This window comes from Micropterus dolomieu, linkage group LG03 (genome assembly GCF_021292245.1).
Source record: "Micropterus dolomieu isolate WLL.071019.BEF.003 ecotype Adirondacks linkage group LG03, ASM2129224v1, whole genome shotgun sequence".
Lineage (NCBI taxonomy): Eukaryota > Metazoa > Chordata > Actinopteri > Centrarchiformes > Centrarchidae > Micropterus > Micropterus dolomieu.
Window position 1 is genome coordinate 18,000,094 of NC_060152.1, and position 20,451 is coordinate 18,020,544.

At 40.6% G+C, this 20,451-nt stretch overlaps 1 protein-coding gene across 5 annotated transcripts in view; it reads left to right on the forward strand.

Moving 5' to 3' along the window:
• Nucleotides 1–20,451, forward strand: part of hdac9b (histone deacetylase 9b) — an 89,553-nt gene that overhangs the window by 53,030 nt on the left and 16,072 nt on the right. Inside the window, exons 1-4 of one of the 5 annotated variants that reach the window (XM_046044692.1) lie at nucleotides 2,451–2,517; nucleotides 11,496–11,745; nucleotides 19,131–19,372; nucleotides 19,709–19,892. In XM_046044692.1, the coding sequence (XP_045900648.1) occupies nucleotides 11,637–11,745; nucleotides 19,131–19,372; nucleotides 19,709–19,892 (535 nt within the window). In that variant the 5' untranslated portion in view covers nucleotides 2,451–2,517; nucleotides 11,496–11,636. Of the gene's footprint in view, nucleotides 1–2,412; nucleotides 2,518–11,495; nucleotides 11,746–19,130; nucleotides 19,373–19,708; nucleotides 19,893–20,451 lie in introns of those variants that run through there. The other 4 variants (XM_046044691.1, XM_046044696.1, XM_046044694.1 and 1 more) reach the window with 4 other exon arrangements.

Genomic DNA, 20,451 nt, shown 5'->3' on the forward strand with positions numbered 1-20,451 from the left:
GTGTCTTGCCCTCCTTGTGCAAGGTGTCAATGGTCGTCTTTTGGACAGCTGTCAAGTCAGCAGTCTTCCCCATGATTGTGTAGCCTACAAAACTAGACTGAGAGACCATTTAAAGGCCTTTGCAGGTGTTTTGAGTTAATTAGCTGATTAGAGTGTGGCACCAGGTGTCTTCAATATTGAACCTTTTCACAATATTCTAATTTTCTGAGATACTGGTCAAAATTAAAAGGAATGAACACTTGAAATATATCAGTCTGTTTGGAATGAATGTATACATTATACAAGTTTCACTTTTTGAATGGAATTACTGAAATAAATATGATATTCTAATTATATGACCAGCACCTGTATACTACAGATTCTCCTTAGAGATATGGGCACCCGCTTTACTGGCTAAGCCAGAGTCTCAAGGTTTAGTGTTTTTGCTACTCATTTATTGGTGTAAATGAAGTACGGTTGCATGTTCTAATTAAGAAACCAAGAACCTCCATAAAATAAATGATGTCTTCCCTAAATATAATTGAGCTCAAATTTATTTGACATTTAAGACAGAAAATGTCATAATGCATTAATAGTTCACAATGAATCTCAAACTGACAGGCTGTTTTAACACCAGGGCGTCTATATTTGTTTATAACACCTTAAAAGCACTTAACAGTACCGCAGAGTGTCGTTGTATTACCCTCAGATTATGTCATAACTTATTATGAGCTTGCAGGTTATAGCTGTTTAAGTTAGGTATAAGCACTTAAGGACTTTAATTTATAAACGAAATCAATGATTATTATGAAGCGGTTGTGTAAGTTTTCATGTATGCATGTAGTCTGATGTTACTTCATAATTTCATTAATTTATACTGTAAGACATTATGGAACATTAATATGAGTCCCTAAAGTCAGAACAGACTATATGATGGAACCCTTTGTATATACAAAGCAGGTAAATATATGATGCCCAAAAGACACCAGACTCACAATGTATTGTAGGCTATTGGGATATTTTCTGATATGGTTAGGATAGCCTTGTTGAACTGTCATGTAAAAACTATATTAAACCCCACCATAATCATGGACCATTGCAATAATGACTTTTAAGTTGTATGTCCTTGCTGTGCCGTGATAGGTAAAAATCTAAGTGTTAGCGCTTGCAGTTCTGTCATGATCCACATGTTCCTAGGTAGGGGGTAATTTGTGTAATTCTGTATGATCCAAAATACTTAAAAGCAACTTTAGTAATTAGTACCCAGCATCCAGTGACAGTCAGCATAACGACTTCTTTAGCTGGATTTCACACTTAGAAATAAGCTCTCATTCTATCCATCAATTCTCTTGAAAAATGACAGATGAAGAATAATTATATCATTTCACCAGTGCTCACAATTACAGAAACACTTACAAAAATCTTTAAAAAACACACACTAAGAAATGAGATTTGTTTCTTAAACATGCATCTCTCATGATATGATTCTCAGCTTCATGTTTGCCACGTTTGTTGACACCATTAAACTATTTTTTAATGTGTGGTCCAGGATCTATTATTGGCGCTGGCTGTAAGTGTTTTCTGTTCCATAACAAGATGAATCCCCAACATGGCATTAGGTTACCAAGCAACAGTGTACACTCAACTGCTTGCTTATAATTTTCTTTGTATAGTTACGGTGTTTAACAGTAAGTGACTATATGGCAGTTGGCCAAAATTAACCACTGTTAGCAGAACCGGTAGAGCCTGATTTATGACAGGAGGCGTAGAGGCTAGCGGGCTATATTTGGCTGCTATGTTCCCTTCAAAGAGACGCGTTCTAGGTCTGGACTTGACATTTCTCTTAGACAGAAAAAAATGGGTTTGGGTCAGTGAGTTTTTGTGGGAGGAGGGGTGTTGATGCCCAGAGGAAGGTGCTGGTCTCTGTTCTGCAGTGGCTCATTGTTATGTTCTCTCCATCGGTACAGTACAGCAAGCTTCAATGACAGGATAAAACTAGCAATTATATGTGTCTTGAAATACAACACTTTTGAAAAGGCTGTCAGGACTGTTTGCCAACGGATTATCATTGCTGTAATCCATACAAGGACCCATAAGAACAGGACAAATTGTCACCGTTAGTTAAAACTTTGTACACGTATTTGGAGGTTTGTAGAGTTTTATGTTTTCTAATAAGTCAACATATCGCATGCCATATCGCTCTGTATTTAGAAAATGATTTAACTTCTTGTATAAACTTGTATTTTCAAAAATGAAATATATTGTCAACATCTGAAAACAAGATCAATAATGACACGATAGGAAGGAACATAGCAGATTGGTGTCAGTCTATAGGGAACATCCCTGGAGGTGCGAGCCTTGTTGATCTGGCAGTGGCACAGTCTATTCACAGGTGACTGAAATCAGTCAGCTAAGATCTGTTCATCTGCCTAGGTGTCATTGCTGAGCAGCTACGGACATACTTCATGATGCTGCCTTAGTCCACTTGAAGCCTCTAAACTCACTGATTATCTGCATTGTTAGGAAACCTCTGAAAATGTAAGTAATATAACTTTATACAATTTTTTATAATCTTTATATTGCCCCAAAGTTCTGATTTTGAGTCTATGTGTGTTGAATGCATTTTGAGATTAAACACGTGGATTGCAGTCCTGGACCTTATCTCAGTGTGTTGTCATGAAAAAGAAATGGATTGTCATTTTCACACTTATATTTATTTTGCTGTTCTTGGCCGCTGCTGCTCCAGTGGAAGCGGGAGTGTGGCTGTACAGCAGGCATTGTGCAGACAATCTGAATGTAGCCCAGGTGCCACAAAACTATTCTGACTTTAATACGTTTTCCCTCACTCACACTCTTAGGGTTTGTTGTTTTTGTTCAATTTATTTTTGCAGGTGCAAGTTATGAACATCAATTCTGTTCAAAGGCAGTTCCATTGCTTACCTTTTAATCAATTCTTAAACCAACCTGTTGATATATCTCCTCCAGCTCTCCTGCAGGGTGAAAAAGTTGGAGGTGTGTTCTCACGGTGCAGAGTTGGGACTTGGGCTGTTGGTGAATAAAGGAGTATGTAGTGGTGTATGTGTGAGGATTATTTTTCTCTCAATATAGATAGTAGGAGGAGAGCAGTGGCCCAGAGGGGGAATCTGGCTCCTGTTGCAGCTGAGACACAGAGCTTGGTGGGTTTAGCCCGGTGTTCTCAGTGTTGTTCATCCAGGCCCACTGTAGACCCCCGGGCTCTCTGGGGAGACCTACCTCCATTTGTTTTCACTTCCTCTCCAAATGGAGTTGAAGAGATGAATCATTCATGTCTTTGAGAGGCCTCTTGTGTGGATGAAAAATGGGGAGATTTAAGGCTCCTGTCTCTAGTATTCATGATAGATTAATATGCTGTGGCTTTTGCTAAAGCAACATATGCATTTTTTTATTCTTTGGTCAACTGAGATTTTGTAAAAGATTTGCTATTTTTCAAAGTTTATTTGTACCTGAAATATGTGTTTTGCCTATCTACTTATAGGCCTACCCATCTAATTATCTGTCAGTATGCCCATTGACAGGCGCCATGGAGAGTGCACTCCATCCTGGTCTGTCAAATCTGCATGGTGAAATCAATGAAGGTGATTAATGAGCGATGCTTAAGAGTTCTTGATATGCCTAGCCTAACAGGCAGATTGTCTCTGAGCTGTCACAAGGTAGGGCCTTTTTCCCTGATGGTAGAAACAGACAAACTTCAGACTTCACAGGCGCACTAGTTGTCACTCCATGCCATCTCATCATCCTCTAGGTCCCAGACTGCACTGCCATGCGTCATGGTAAAGATCTCTTTGTTGTTACCTTTCATCTGTGGGTACCTGCCACCTCTCCCAGCCCATCCTGTGAGTTATGAGGACTACAGGAGGTCATTGCTTCAACCCTTCCCCACTTGGCGTGAAATGTGCAGAACAAACGGATCCAGGAATTACACAGAGATTGGACACACTGCCTGGATATCTAAGAGCAGAGCCATTGTAAAGGTCCCTGTGGCCAGATAGGTGTGAAAGGGGTTACCAGCCCATCTGTTTCCAAAACAGAAAATTTTACCCCTTTTGAGGTGACAACATTAGAGCATTCTCTAAATTCTCCTTTGCAGCTTTGAGGGGCATTATCTCAGCAAAGATGCTGACAAAATGTAAGTTTTCCAAAAGAGGAGGCTTGAAAGAAACATCATGTTCATTTAGTACAGAAAATGACAGTGTGACTGAAAAGGATGTTTTTCTAATGGCCTTTAGATGTGTTTAAAAGCACAGAATAAAATAATTGAATGGCATCTTACATCAATGAGCAGACCAAAAAAACAGAAAGAAGATGCCTGGAGTTTTTTTTTCTTTTTCTCATTTATCAGATCTATTGTGCTCTAAAGGTAGGAATCTCCATACTTTGTACTTAAAAAGGAAACTTCCATGTTCTCAAAATCATTTCAGTTTTTTTCACACGCTGCTTTGAGGAGATCACAGTTTTTGTGCTGGAAATCTCTACATGTTTTATAAAAGTGACAGTCAAAGCTTGTCAGGCTCTGTGTTATCAAAGGGGCGGGGTTGAAAAGTCAGTATGGTTACTGGATCTGAGATGAAAGGCAGAGGTCAGGAACGCTGCAGCCACTCCCAAGCACAGCATGGTGGCATTGCTATGTGAAATTGTGTGCACTTGTATAATTGCATGTGCATGTATGTGTGTGTTTGCCTGTGCATGTATATTTGTTTGCAGAGTGAGTGTCTTTGCAACATTTTCTCTTCTTGAGTCCAGTTGGTCCTCTGAGTTTTCTGTGGAAAGTCCACATTAATATTTCTCTAACATCTCTAGCCATTCTTAGTTTTTTCTTTTCTTGTTCCTGTTTCAAGAAACCTGCAGGGTGCACTGTTGCTGAAGGGTCCACCAGGGGTTTTACCCTGCTTGCACAGTGTCACCCAATAACAAGTCCTGCTGCCTTAGTTACCTCTACGCTTCCCATGCTCAATCAAGCTGATGAGACTCACAAATAGGAGAACTGATTGTAGAGGCAAATAGACGTATAAGGAATTTGTAATATCTTCATTATTACAACCCATGAAATGACACAAACTAAATTACAACATAAATGCATCACTGTCGTATAAAAGTGATTTGACTGATCTAAAATAAAGATAGAGAGATTCAGACTGCGGCTGAATACTTACACCACACAAGAAATCTATCCGTGATTGAAGCAAATGTAGCACTATTGTTTTACCACCAAACAAGCAAGATGACCGCTGAACCATGCCTTTACCTCTCAGGGGAGAAAGGAAACAGGGAGCTATTTGACTTGTTTAGGCACTCTCATAGGAACTGCAAAAGTAGGACATTGCGTTTACAGTGTACTTGGGAGTTTGTATAAATTAAACCAGTAACTTCTACTGCATAAGAATATGACAGCTCATCCTGGTGAATTTGTTACTGTGGTGGAAGAAATGTGTATGAATATGAAGCTGTAAAAAGATCCAGAAACTTAAGGTCACCCTAGCAATGCAATTAAAAATACATGTGGTGCTTCTTCATGTTTATGCATATGGAGCAGTCCAGACATTAACATTGTAACAGAGGTGGTGGGTGCACTGTGGGACATTTCCTGGTATGCATAGCAATACCTTAATAATCATAGGAAGAGCTATTTTTCAGAGGTATTGTTGCATACTGGGCCTTAGAGACACCACAGGAGGAGAGTACTGTGACTGTACAGTGGTCAAGTAAAGAAGTGGTGGCGTAGGTGGAAGTGGCTCGGACAATGAGCATCAGCCCACCCTTCCCATAGTAAACTAGATTTCCTGTTGCACTTCTTTAGATGGACCTTTAAAATCCATGAATGGAGTTTTGCTTGAGTCTTTAAAGGTCATTGACAAATCCAGAATAGCAGTCAAGCAGTAAGCACAACCTATTATTAAACTACAGTTTTCATGATGTTATACTGGTTATTTCTTGATAAGTGTGGGTTACATATTCAGGTCACTGAAGTGAGATTTGTCCCTTTAAAGGAAAATCTGGAACTTGGGAGAAAGCTGCCTGTATTTTCCTGTGCCTTATATAAAAATTCTGGTATTTTGCCAAAGGACAAACAAGGCGCGTAAAATGTGTTTTCTCAAAAGCTGCGGTAATACCAAAAATATATATTTTGTTATTATATCAAGATAATAGCTCCAAGGCACTTGGGAGGGATGATGCTATGATTATCCACTCATAAATGGGTTTGACTAGCAGGATGTGGATTGGAAGGATGCCTCAGAACCTTTGTTTTTATTAATCTCCTCAGGGATTTGCTAAGGTCAGCTAAACTTGGCTGGGTTCCATCAAAGTCACATGTGTCTGTTTGAGCCTATGTGTTTGTCTGATACGAAGAAGCATTTGACTTCTGCAAGCATACTAGTGATGTAGAGCTAAGAGCCACTGATGCAGTGATTCGGCACACTGTGGTTTCAGACAGAAAAGTTTTCCTGCTTCATCTTAATTGGTTAATGCCAGTGCCAGCTGACATTAAGAATGATCTTTCAAGGGCTTTAATCCATGCTAAGCATTTTGGTGTTAGAATGCCGTTAGAGGGTCATTTGTGTTGCTTTGAGAGAAGGTACTGTGCAAGGGGGACAACGTGGAACATAAAGTGGGCTTGTCATGAATGGATGTAGAGTGGAAGTTGTACAACAACATGGTCAATTTAATACCAAAAGTGGATCAATGGTTTCCAGCAGAGATGAGCACATTGATTAGTAAAAATACTGAGAGCTGCCCTCTGTTTCCAGTGTGCCTTTGTGTTCCACATCTATTTTTAGAAAGCCTATGGCAGCAGATGAAGGCACGCCATCAGGGACCTATTCAAAGTTAGAAAGTAAACTGACCTCAAGGTCAGTGCACAATAAGTGGATGCTTTGAAATTGCTTTGAAATTGTGTTTTTGCTCTTTTGGAATTCCATTAAGGTTCAGCCTGTCTATCAAATCTCAAATGAAGGTTCACAGCAGATGAACACATTTTCTAAAAGTGATTTTTTACTTTTAAGGATGTTGATTCATCTCTCTCTTTGAATAGCACCATCTCTGTCTTTTTTATGTAACACATAAAGCTGCATGGGCTCCACATAACAGTGTTATTATTAGCTGCATTGCAAAACTTTGTTGGCAATGTTTCAAGAGTAAGTACCAAACATGACTGCCTTTGAATGCTTTTTCATGTTATTTGATCCAACCTGTTAAGTGCATTCTATATCACCCTGAAAGTCCAACAGGAAATTCCACAGGATGCCAGACACAGTAACCCAATAAAAGCAAGAGCGCCCAAATCATTAGTGGGGAAACACGCTCACATAACACATCCAGATGTACAGGCTAATTGGATTTTACCATCAAATCAACAGTTGTAGTGCCTTTGTGCTTTTATGAGACCGACCGCAAGGTAACGAGAAAATGGGCTGTTTGAAGTGACAAAACTTTACCCCTAGCTTTTAGCAGGTAGAATGGCTGAACTTGGTTGCCAACAGAGCATACTGTAGTCCACATAAAGAGACTGGGTCAGCAGTGTGCCATGGCTCCACTCCCTAAAATATTCCAGGAAATCTTCGACAGTTAGCAATGGTGACTCATCAGGGGCTGATGAAAGTAAGATGGCGGGTATTGAGGTAATTGGTCTGTAGAGGTGATTTCCCTCCTGTACCAGGGCTGCCCCGAGAGCTGCGGGTTGGCCTCTAGAGAGAAGAAACTCAGGGGACGGGCAGTAGGGGACATGGTTACGTCAGAAGTTGCTGTTAGTAAGCAGCCCTTCTCTTGGGAGGAACATCCCCTCTGACTGGAGAAATCAGCACCTGACAATGATCACATCCGCCAGAGTCCTCCCAGGGTGGCATGATGAAATTCTGCATCCACACAGGCAGGAAGACAAGCAGTTGGTAGGAAGTCAGAGACGTGCATAAAGAATTTCATTAAAAAAGATTCTAATAAGCATGTGTATTGATTAGGATTGTGTAAAGGGTTATGAGAGTCACTCTCTGATCAGTTTATTTTACAATAGAAACTCCCCCATAGAGATACATGAGGGCTTGAAGTTCAGAAAACATAGAAAAACAAAACATGGCTGACTCATTTCCTCCTACACAAGGATCATCCGCTATTAAGGGGAACAAAACATTTTCAAGCCAGATCAAATTAGTTATGGAGTGGTGTTTGTCCACCCCTCGTATCTGTTACACTTCAGTTCAGCTCCCTTCCTTCTTCAGTCCGACTCCCTGCTGGGTTTCATCATGCACAGTGTGTCACAAGGCAGCAGTGCTATGGTGATTAAGCCACAGAACTCGGGAGTTGATTTGGAACTGGTACAGTAATTGTGGTAATGTGAGTATGCTTACTTGGTAGAAAAAAACAAGTCCCTAGGTTCTGACCACAGTTTCTCTAAATAGAACGAAAAGAGCTGAAGTACCATGGCAGGAAGTATCTCTTTGTTATATTTCTAGTCCCAATAGATCATTTGAATTCACTAATTTGGAATAAATAACACAATCATGATGTGTGTATGGTTACATGTTTTTATAGTGTGTATACACACATGCCTTGCTCTTTGAAAAAGGTTATAATGGCCTTTCATTTGAAATTTGGAAAGTGCTAGGGGCACTTCACTGGTTTGGCCCACTTGTTCCCTCATCTCTAATATTCCCCCACTCCACATCAGTGCTCTGATGTCAAAATATACACACACACGCACGTACACAGACACCCACACACACAGGCACACACAGAGTTTGTGTTTGATATGAGGGAGGTGACAGACAGTCAAGCCCTGGCCCCAGAGAGTGGCTCTCCAGCAGGGACGCTGACGTTCACACTTAAATGCTTTAATAGGACTAAAGTAGACAAAGGCCGCCAGTGACGCAGCAGGAGCTATAATGGGCTTGCCACATTGCAGGTTTACTGGACCCTGCCTATTGGACTGAGCTATTTCCAATCCCACAATCCCTCATCAGCCTCAGGAAGCTAGTTATAAATAAAAAGTGTAGGTTAATCGCTGCTAACATGTCCCACTGAAATGTCTCTGTGCCTTTTTTTATGTGAAGAGCAGTAGGTCAGCTTGACCGAGGATTTCTTATACCTTTTTGTAAGAAAAATAAAGCACACATATGTAGTATGTATATTGTGCAGTACATTCTCTAAACAACCAATTGACAAATAAAAAAATAAAACTAATCCAGATATGAATGATCAAAATTAAATTGCAAAAATAGTCTCTTTAAGTTTGCAGCATTCATTGTTTTTTTATTGTGTAATAGTGGAAAATCATAGGAACAGGAACATTGCAAAATATGTTTTGACCTTTAGTTAAGATTCAGACAAAATTACATTGTCGTGTCATATATTTAGTTATTGCATGGTCATAATTATTGTCATTCATGTGACTTCATCTTTTGATCAAGTTTGCCTTAGTCTATGTTGTGGTCAGCCCACAGGGTCAGAGCTTGCCTGCTCTGACAGATACTGTGACAGATGGAGCTCTGGGTCTTTAGCCATCATTACCTTGGACTTGAAGGCTTGTTATCTCTCACACATCTTATCCGAGTTGAATGCTGTTTGACTAAAATGTGTCACTAAAGGGAATGGAGTAATTATTTCTTCATAGATTTGTCACATTGTTCTGTTTGTGAAAATCATTCTCAAATATTTTAATAAGATAATTAATTTGTGTTTTTGTTATTACAGAGAAGTAGTAAAGAATCAAAACAAATTCATGCACAGTCCTCTTGTTGTCTCTGTTTATGAATAATAAAGTAGCACAATATCATACATGGGTAGATGTTTTACGTCTGGGGCGAGCCTGCAAGCTGTGCATTTCCTTCTTGACTTCTTGGTTGTGCTGTGATAAAAGGATTGAGGGGTTAAATGTTTGTCCAGCTGAAACAACACAGTAAAACTCCTTCTCTGTGTCTCTGTAGCCCAGTCGTCAGAGCTCAAGACCTAAAAATAGCAGTGCTGGCTCCACGCCCCTGGCTGGGGGACAGGTCAAATTATGAAGGAAGATGAAAAATTTAAAGGCACAGTCTGCTTGGCCACAAACCCAGCCCTGCATCAGTGGTCAGATAGAACATTTGACTTGACTTTTATGGGCTGGAGTCAGATTATATTAACTATGGATCTTGGCCAGTTCGGGGTGTCATATTAATTAAAAATCAAAATCAGCTTTAATGCCAAGTAGGTTGACACATACAAGGAAGTTACTTTGGTGTTTTGGTGCTTAACAATAAGCACAGTTGGCAGAGAAATATAGGAAAGATAAAGATAGAGCAAGTGGTTAAAGATAGAAAAAGACCTACTATATAGCAACATGGTGCTCAAAATTCTGTATTTAAGTTCTTGAGATGTGTATGTGTTGGCTTTGTTTGTAATTTGAAAATCCCCCATTATACAGCATCAAGGGTGTTTCAAGGAAATGGGATGTGTAATCCTGAAGAGGTGTTCTTGACACAGTTTGAAAGGTTTATGTAATTGCGATCATGCTGTTATGGCATCTTACAGTTGGCTTCCTTGGCTAGCTGAAAGCATGCTTCCTGAGTAGCAGTACTGCCCTGGATACACACTAAACCCCGCACATACACTGAGTTAATGCAGTGAGGTTACACTCTGAGTCTTAAATGAACACAGGGTTCGTTTGGTGGCTCGCAACACATCATATTGGGGTTTTTATTTTTGTCACAAATGAAGATTTATCCCTAAATTACACTGCATTTGTATTTGATTGAATACATCATCATAATTTTTTTGTACTATTCGCCCCCCCAAATTTTTTTTTGTTTTGTGAATCACATAGCAGCCGTTTTATAAAACCTTTCACAGTAACTGCACAGAGGTACTGTAACTTAAAATGTACCTTGTTTTCGGAACATCAAGGCAGAAATGGTTCATTCCCCCTATGTACCTGAGAGAACAAAATGAAGACATAAATAGATTGAGTGCGAGAGACTAGTTCAACAAATCAGAAAGGGGGGGGGGGGGGGGGGGGGGGATCAAGCCTCCATCTGCAGAGAGGGAGTCAGGAGACATGCCTTCTGGCAGGAGCTGAAGAAGACAGCTGTGTTTGGTGTGGTATTTTTAAACGCATCAATGCTGCTCCAATCCCCGCGCCTTGCCTGACCTATTTTTAGCCAGGGCTGGCCATTGTTCTATTTCTGTCACCTGTGGGCCACGCAGTTGTTGATTCACATGCAAATGAAGCTTGCTCCCTCTCTGGCTTGCATTACTGCCTCAGCGAGGTGCTCAGTGCTCAGTGCATAGTACACGGCTTTCCTAGCAACTCAGCTTTACATTTTTTCTCACTCTCTGCTCAGACACTTTGCTGAGGAGAGAAAAATCCACAGACTGGAGAGAAATAGGGAGAGAAGCAGATAAGAGAGGGGGGAAAAAAGCTGGACTCCTAAAACTGTGTTAGTATTTGGACCAGACTGAAGCAGGACACCGTGAGAGTGGCAACCCTGCAGTGAGCAGTTTGTGTTATTGCTCTACAGTGCGAGTGGTTTATCAGAGGAGGAGGCAGAGGAAGGGAGAGAGTTGCTTGTTGTCGTGGTCTCTCCCCTGAGTGGCTGAGGGGTGGCTCTTGGTGACAGGAAACGCAAGGCTTGCAATGAGACCTGAGCGCTGAGTGGAGTATGCTGCAGACGATTTACGAGGGCGAGTCAAGTTTCTCCACAACAGAACGGCGCGTTGGACACCAGCAGCTCCCCAAGCAGAGCAAGATGCACAACGTGAACAACTCAGGTGATCACACAGCCCGGTGTTTCTACTCCTCTTGAGGAAGCTCAGTTTTTATCCTTCTTTCCGCCCCCTTCTTTGCATTCCACTCTCTGTCCTCCCCTCTATCCCTGAATCTCTTCCTACTTCTCCACTATCTTCTGTGCCTCTCTCGCACACGTTCACTCTCTCCCTTCTCGCTTACTCTCAACTCTTTGCGCTCAGCCGGTCTCTCATTCTTTGTGAAAAGAGAACTCAAAGCTTCTCAGCACAGCAGTGTGGTAGGATCAGGCACTTCTTCCTGAATCAAGGTATTTGCTCTTGTGATGGTAAACGCTGCTTTGTGATTTGTCTTTCTCAGTGGGATTGTTACCTTAATCTGTGTTGGAAAGGATGCCTTGTAATGAGTTAAAAAGTGCTGTTTATCCTAATATATGTAACATGTAATGTTGTTTTTCTACTAAAATGAGGAAATGTGTTAACAGTATTCCCATGCTCTAGTTTCCTGAAATGAGTCACTGTGAACATGAAAGAGATGTTGTGTTTTGTGAGCTTCCATTTCAATGTGCACTTTTCAGGGAACAGGAAAAAACTGAAATACGGAGGGGACAACTGAGATACCACAGACATTGACTGTTCTATTTTTGACCTGAGAATTGAATTGAAGTGTACATGGCTGACATCAGTATGACTAACGTCTATTCACTGTATTGACTCAAGATGAGTCACACCTTATTTGCATGGATTTTTTGGATTGGATTTTTTCAGCATGTGGCTATTGATAAAATGTGAAAATTGTCTCCAGAATTTAGTTCAAAGTTGAAGCACTGTGCTCTGTGGAAGCTCTGTGAAAAACATTTGTCATGTGAGTTGCTGAGAAGCATGTGTAATGAGAAAGTACTGTCATGTGAGTGCTTCATTTACTGAAAAATATACTATGACCTTTGAGTTGTCAAGACATTATGTAAAATTAGCCAACAGCAAGAGGGGATAACATTATGTTGTGAAATTTAAACTAATTGTTAGATGTGGATTACATCGATTGTTAACTCAGTATTGTTAGTGTTAAAGTTAAAAACACTCACATCAAAATGACAAAAAAACAGCCCCTTGAGTCTGACTTCAGGCAAGCAAAACGGGTGACTGAAAACATCCAGAGGCAGTGGGCTAAGCGTGAGGAGATTTAAAAATAAGACAGGAGGATGACAGGGAGATGACACATTCCATCTCTTTCAATAGAGCAAGTTATGTGACTATCAGGCTACAGGAGCAGGGCTTTCTTCAACTGCCGTAGCGGCCTGTGAGCCAAACAACAGATATACCGAGCTCCTGAATTCGGGCTCCTTGCTTATTCTGTGGGTCAGCTATTCTTAGGTGAGTTATTTTCGGCTTATGGTATTAGCCTGCTAAGATTAGGCGTCTGCGCGTTATCATTCCATCTTGGCATGCTCCTGATATAACAGTGGTTTGGAACAGATATTTATAGAGAATTCTGTCATTTGCCTGTTTAATTTGTTCTTTCCACTTTATAGTAAATCACTTGACAGTGACTAACATTATCTGTCTAAAAATGCTACCCCAGGATGCCTTTGAGTTTACTGGATGTCATGTGTTGGTAGAGCAGACGCACTCCCGTTGAGCCAGTTTATTATGTGCTGTGCATTAATGTTTTAGCATATTAATCTATTGTCACGAATATTGTTGGTGAAATGATCCTTGTGTCAGCTAAATAGTGTGTTGATGAATTGTGTGAAAAGCAAAGTTCTTGACATATATGATATTCTACTTCTCTGCTGCTACATTTCAAGTGGAACATGAAAATAAAGGGCTTAATCCCATTTTTATTTTGATTAGTGTCATCATCAATCATCAGTGTTCTGACAAAAACAGCCCTCAGTTGGGCTCTCCAACAAGGGAAAACTAATTAGTTCCCCCGAGTGCAAAATATTATGTAAAATATCATGCAAGCTCCCTTCAATAGGGACCTTTTAGACAATGACAATGCTGCACCTTTCAAGTCCTTTTTTCTGTATCCTGTATCCATTCAGGTTGCCTCACTGCGTGTACTGGAAGTGCTCACTGCTAAAGAGGCCATGCAAAATAATACAAATGAATATGAGATTTTGTTTCAGTATTGCAGTTTCTGATTATAAGAATGAAGTAATTAGTTAGTTAAAAGTTATTTTAAACCACTGGTATTTGGTGAAGGTGAGGGGTGTTGAAGATAAAGCTTAACTGAAAATACATTTGACTTTTTCTTAATAAGCATGTCGTAGTAAAGCACAGTTAATGGCTTGTGTTTTATCAGTTATGCAAAGGAATGCTTTTCCTCTGGTTGAAGGGTTCGCTGTGGCTCATGGCATTAAGGCAACTGACTCTTTGTGATTTATTTATTAGGAATTTTATTGACTGTAGGATCTGGTGCCAATGTTGTCCACAGAGGATAAGACAATGATTTAAAAAGGTCTTATCAGAAGGGCTAATTATCCTACAGTTTTCTGGGTCCCCCCCTGTTTTTTTGCATGGATAGAGATTAAGTATATGTCATTTTGTGTGTAGTTGTTTTGTGAGATGGTTTGGTCTGATGGCAGGACGGGAGCGACTGGACTCCTGGCTCCCCTCAGTGAAAGGCCCGTGGTGGTTCAGCTCAGCTCACTTTGTTAGCAGATAGCCTGAAAGCCGCAGCTCTGGCTCAGCTGCAAGGACGAGCCTGAGTCTTAAAAATAAAGACCTGTTTCTTGCTTTAGACATGCCAGCTGCTCAAAATAACAAGGCACTTAATGAGAGATCCAGCACCACATTGCAGTCCCAAGCATCAGCTTATTTTTGCCCTCAAACATCTTCTGTATCTCTGGTTCTATTTATACTGTCAGACAGGGAATTTAGATCAGCACCCTTCTCTAGTGCACGCGAAATGCATACAACATGCAACCATTTTGAAGTGTAAACACAAAGTGTGCCAATATGCACATTACCAAAACTGATATTTCATTAATAAAATATACACTATATAAAGATGATGATCCATGGTAAATTTGACATTGGTTCAAGATGCTGTCAACACCTGTCCTTTAGACACTAATATGTTTCACTGGAAAACAAGCCTAGTACTAATAGTGAAATACACTTAAAATTATGGGGATGTTTTGGGGGTTATACTAGTCTTAATTAGTTTGAGCCAAAAAATTAGGATTTATGAGGAAACTTTTAAAAGCTGGTTACCTAACCGTAACAACCTGTAACCATATGTAACAAAATATTTACATGCATTTTTATACTGTTTATTTATATATACTAAATATTTGAAACTGAGGCTAATGGCAAGGTAAATCATATATATGATTCTTAACATTTATGATCTGTGTTGTTTTTTAACTTCTGGCAAATGTAGCAATTGCAAAACTGTAACAACAATATTAGCATCAGTAAAATAATTCAGAGCAACATACTATGAACGGCAAAGAAATTGCTTTACCAGTGCATATTCAATGTGTGCGGTGTTATTACTGGAAAAACAACTCTACTAAGCCTAAATGCCTGAATAAACATGTATGTTAATAATTGTTAAAGGTTCCCTGTGGAGGGTTTGACCACAGCAGCACAATGTGCCAGCAAAGACAGGGAAAGATTGCTAGCTAGTAAACATGGATATAAACAATGCAGGGCTTAAAATACTTTAAAAATCCTCTTTACAAATATTTAAGTGCACTCAACATGTTTGTTAGATCTCAAGGATACACACAATTTGTTTTAGTAAGTAGAACTGAATGTAATGTACTAGAATACTCCAACAACTCAACACTAAACACAACATTCGTTTTTTTTGTTGTTGTTGATAAAATCTGAATATGATTAGCCTTATCCAGTGACACCAAACAGTACCTCTCGGTACAAACTAACTTGTTACCGTGTAAGAATAGCTGCACCTTTTATAGTCTGCAGGTAATGTTTACAATTTCAATAACTCCTTTCTCACATTAGTTGTCAGTTTATGTGCTAGCGGGATTAAGAAAAACAAAGATTTAATTGAAATGTCATGGTGCTCCATGGTGTCCAATACGAGCTTGCATAATGACTTATGTTGTTAATGTTTTACTATATGTATCTATGTATCTCAGACACCTCACGTGATGTTTGTCCATTCTCTCTCCAGGGCGGAAAGTCTGCTAATGTGGCCTGAGGCAAAAAAAAAAAAGACAGCCATCCAACATCTCAAATTAAGGCTGTGATTGTCACTCTAACCACCACCAAGGCTAATGAGAGGCAGATCGGTTATAGAAATAAACACTTTGGGGACACTAGCAGTGCGATGCTGCAGTGGGAGTGTGGTCACAGGCCATGAGTCACCCTATCCCCCCTTGGCAGGCCCTCCACAGGGAGGAATTTGGGCATGGGGCAGGGTGCTTGTCGCTCCCTTGTGCTAAAAACAAATTCTGGACCTGTCATTCATAAATCTCTTGTTTACCAGTGCCTAGAGACACTTTTGTGCACTTTCCACCAATCAGGAGGCACCTCACTTTCACTCGAAAAAAAAGTATTCATATCAAGGGTCGTGCTCGCCAATGGCACTGTAATACCAGTTTCAGCCTCTTCTTTGTGAGTGATCATTTCAAAAGTGACCCGAAAGTTACATAAATGCAACACTGCGCTTTTATTTTTGCCCATGTTAAATTGAGCAGGCGGCCTCACAACTGTGACAGTCTTTCGCACATTGTCTATATTAAGACCCTGCTCAGAAAAGCTTTTATATTTAGCCCTAGTTACTGGTGGTTCCGTATTCTCCTCTGCTTAGGGATTATTTTTGTAATACAGAAACAGCAGATTTCAGTTTTGGGTAGTTTCAGGGTGAACTGTAAATTTGTGGCAGTAGATACGTAGGTCTAATGTATTCTGTGGCTAAGTAAAGTACATTGACAGAGGAATATTTTGACCTTTTCTCTGTTTCAATCAGCACAGAGAGAATAATGCCGATCATGAGAAATGTGAGTTGCAGAGTGGAAATTAGGTGGAGGCTTCAGTGGAACTCAAACAATGTCCACCTACCTTTAGGACCTTATTATGTTCAACATTGTCATTCACAGTGGACAGAGATTGAACAAGAGCAGAACAGGCACATGAGGCTGTTGTGGTTACCTCAAGGGCCATTTCATACAGCCTCCTCCCCACTTCCTATCCTGTTGAAACACTGTCTGAGATTTTCTGTTGGAGGATCAGCTTGATGTGCTGATCAAAGTAGAGATCCTTAATGCCAGTCACAGTGAGGGTACAAAATGAAATATGAGATTAATTAGACATCTCAGTGGTGAATTCTCTCAGGCAGCAGGTGTTTTTTTGTTGCTATATTTAGGTCCATTACGCAAAAGTAGCACTAAGGCTGTCTGACTGTCTGAGCCCTTCAATGGTTCACAGGTTCACGGCTGCTCCTGGAACAGCGCCCGCTACAAAAGAATCCTTTGTCAAGTACTTACAAGCTAAGATTAATATTCCCTGTCAGGAGAGAGGGGTTTGTTCTACAGGTGCCTGTTCTCTGCGCCTGCTGAGCCGTTGCCCTCCTCTGTCATTTGATTGGAGCTGTTTTTAGAACAGAGAGAAAAATTACAGCACCGGAGTCCCCTCTAGCTGTCTTCACTCTTTGAACATGTTTTAAGACAAGTTATCACTTAGCCACCGAATCTCTACAGTGTGTGTGTGTGTGTGTGTGTGTGTGTGTGTGTGTGTGTGTGTGTTGGAGGGTTTTGTAATGCTTTCTCTCTCTCTCTCTCTCTCTCTCTCCCTCTCCCTCTGCTGGGGACTCCTTTCTTATATAAGAGCTGAAAGGCTGATATAATAGTCAACATGTCACATTGCCACCGTAGGCAGGAGATGACATGCAGTGAGACTCGATATCTGCAGGATGGGGAGACATAATTACGTCGCCGGCGTTGCCATGGCAGCGGCAAGTTAGGGTGGTGGATACTAGGGTGTGGGGGTTGTCACAGACCAGGATTGCGCCACTTGCTTTTATGTTTCTATTTATAATCATCACCGCCGCATACACATGGAATGGTGGCAATGAAAAACAGGCTACATGAAAAAACAAATGGGCGCCAGTGAGCTTCACAGCGTCAGTGAACAGGAGGGCACTGCTTCTTAATTGATGGCTACTGTAGACTGACGCTGCTTCTTTTGGCAGGTTCAAACTCCTTTTTATTGGCATTTTTATTATAGTTTATGAGGATGAATGCATAACTTGATCAACACAAGATTATTTCTGTGAACATATAAATTGTAATGTGTTAGTTTTCTGTCATGCTTCCAGCAAACAGGTGGTGTAGTAACATCGCTTGTATTTGTTCCCTCAAATGTGACCCTTGAGAAGATTACGGCAATGAATGCACTTAATAAATCTCCCTCCAGCCACTGGAATTTTAAGTAGGTTTGAATACTACTCTGGTCTCAAAATGGAAGACACATTATACAGTCTGGACAATGCGTACCCTTCCTTGAGTGTCACATCATGATCAGAACTAACATTTTTATAGGCCTGAATACTTTTTTTTTATAGCTAAAAATGGTTCAAAGATGTGATTTTGGGACATAAAAGTATTCTTATCGTAGCAGGGATTCACATTAATGTGCATGAAAACAGAAGCGTAAAAAGAAATAGAAAAATATTGTACAGTCACTAATCATCCTCTATGGACTAGAGAGATGAAGTAGCCCTGTCTCCTATGTTCTTTACAGGCAATCGATTTTCTCTGTGGAACAACCTATATATAGAGCTTGGAGACCAAAGGGATGCCCTCTCAGTTTGTACCTGGCAATTATTTATAATGGAGGTAGCTGTCAAAGACAAAGGCAGTTCTTACCGATGCACGCATTGCAGCGTCTGCACACAAGAACAGAGATGAGAGAAAGATCACCGGAAACATGAATTCACAAACACATGGGGGTTCCAGGCTCACAACAAACTACTTTGCCTTTAATCATTTATGTTAAGAAGGGATATCTGATGTTCTGGTAGAGACGGGGAGAAGGACTCCCTTTATTTATTTATAAGACAGTAGGAAGATAGGATTCATGTAAATACTTTAAATGACCACTCCAACATGTTGTGCCAAATGTTCATTGAGTGTGGTATACAGCTGCTCCCAGTAGACTCTTTCCTGATGGATGTGATCCTGTGTTTGTTTATAGACACTATTATAATTGCAGGTTTCTGAGAATCTCCTAATTTCTGACTGATTTTTTCAACTGCCTGCGTCATTTTTAGAATCCTAATTGTCCTGTCCTCCTTAACTCAGAACATGCTTTGTTTTGCAGTAATATACAGCTGTACTATACACAGCTACCTATGGTCGCTTGATTTGAATGGTAAAGGTACAATTAACGGACTGACAAATCTCTTTTTATTCCCACTCCGTGGGCTACAGTGGACATTAAGCCGGACGTGCCATTGGCTGTGGAGCCCTTATCTCCTTTGGATCTGCGCACTGATCTGAGGATGTTAGGGCCAGGCTCGGACCCAGGATTATGGGAGAGGCAGCTGCAGCAGGAGTTACTCCTCATTCAGAAGCAGCAGCAGATCCAGAAGCAGCTACTAATCAGCGAGTTCCAGAAGCAGCATGAGAAGTTGACCCGTCAGCACCAGGCTCAGCTCCAGGAGCACCTCAAGGTCAGCATTGCACTTGTACAACAGTTGGAGGACGGCACAGCAGTGCGCACAGTGGCACAACACAGCACCACAGTGTAGAAAACAGCATGGCACAACACAGTATGGCATAGTGCAGATCAGTAGAAAAACATTATAGCTCAGGACAACATTACAGAATGCAGAAAAGAAAAGACAACTCAGCACAGCAAGGTCGGGTGGTGTTTTTATAGACAACTACAGAATAGTCCATCACAACCAAATAAAAACTGCAGAAGTTCACCAAAGTCACTGTCGTTTTTAAAATATATTTATCGGTGTGATCTCTACATGCTGACTTGAGACCTGTGTGTTTCTCAGCTCCAGCAGGAGCTCCAGGCCATGAAACAGCAGCAGGAACTTGCAGAAAAGGAGCGTCGTCTGGAGCAGCAACAGCAGCAGCAACAGCAGCAGCAGAACCAGCAGGAGAAGGAGCAGGAGAGGCATCGGCGAGAGCAGCATGTTTCCAGCCTGATCCTCAGGGGCAAGGAGCGCTCCCGTGAGAGTAAGAGCTCAAAACCGCCATCCTCACTATCTCCTTACCATCAGGGGTGGAATTACTGATTTTGAGGGCCCCAGGCAAAACAAGAATGAGGCCCCAAATTGTAACCCTTTTCCCATTCAATCAGTTTTTAATGCATTAAATTAGAGTGGGGCCTAAGCAGAATATGCATTTAACAGCTGGATAGGAAAGCTTTACTGTAGCTGAACACTTACTGAGAAAATACTTATGTGTATATTCACATTGGTTAATGTCCATGTTCTATTATCATCATTATTACTATAATTATATATTTATATCATTTTTGGATCTCCATTAACTGTTGTAACACCAATAGCTACTCATCCTGGGCTCTACATGATTGTATTTACTGTTCTTTATTGAAAGTGGTATACACAACATTGAACACCCACACCATAATATTTGACTAAACTAACTACAGTGAGATCAAAACAGCACAAATAAAGTGTTAAAGGATCAGTCCTAGTCCAGTCAGGATTTTATTTGCCAAGGGTCTGAGATAGATCCAGACTGGACTAGGACTGATCCTTTAACACTTAGT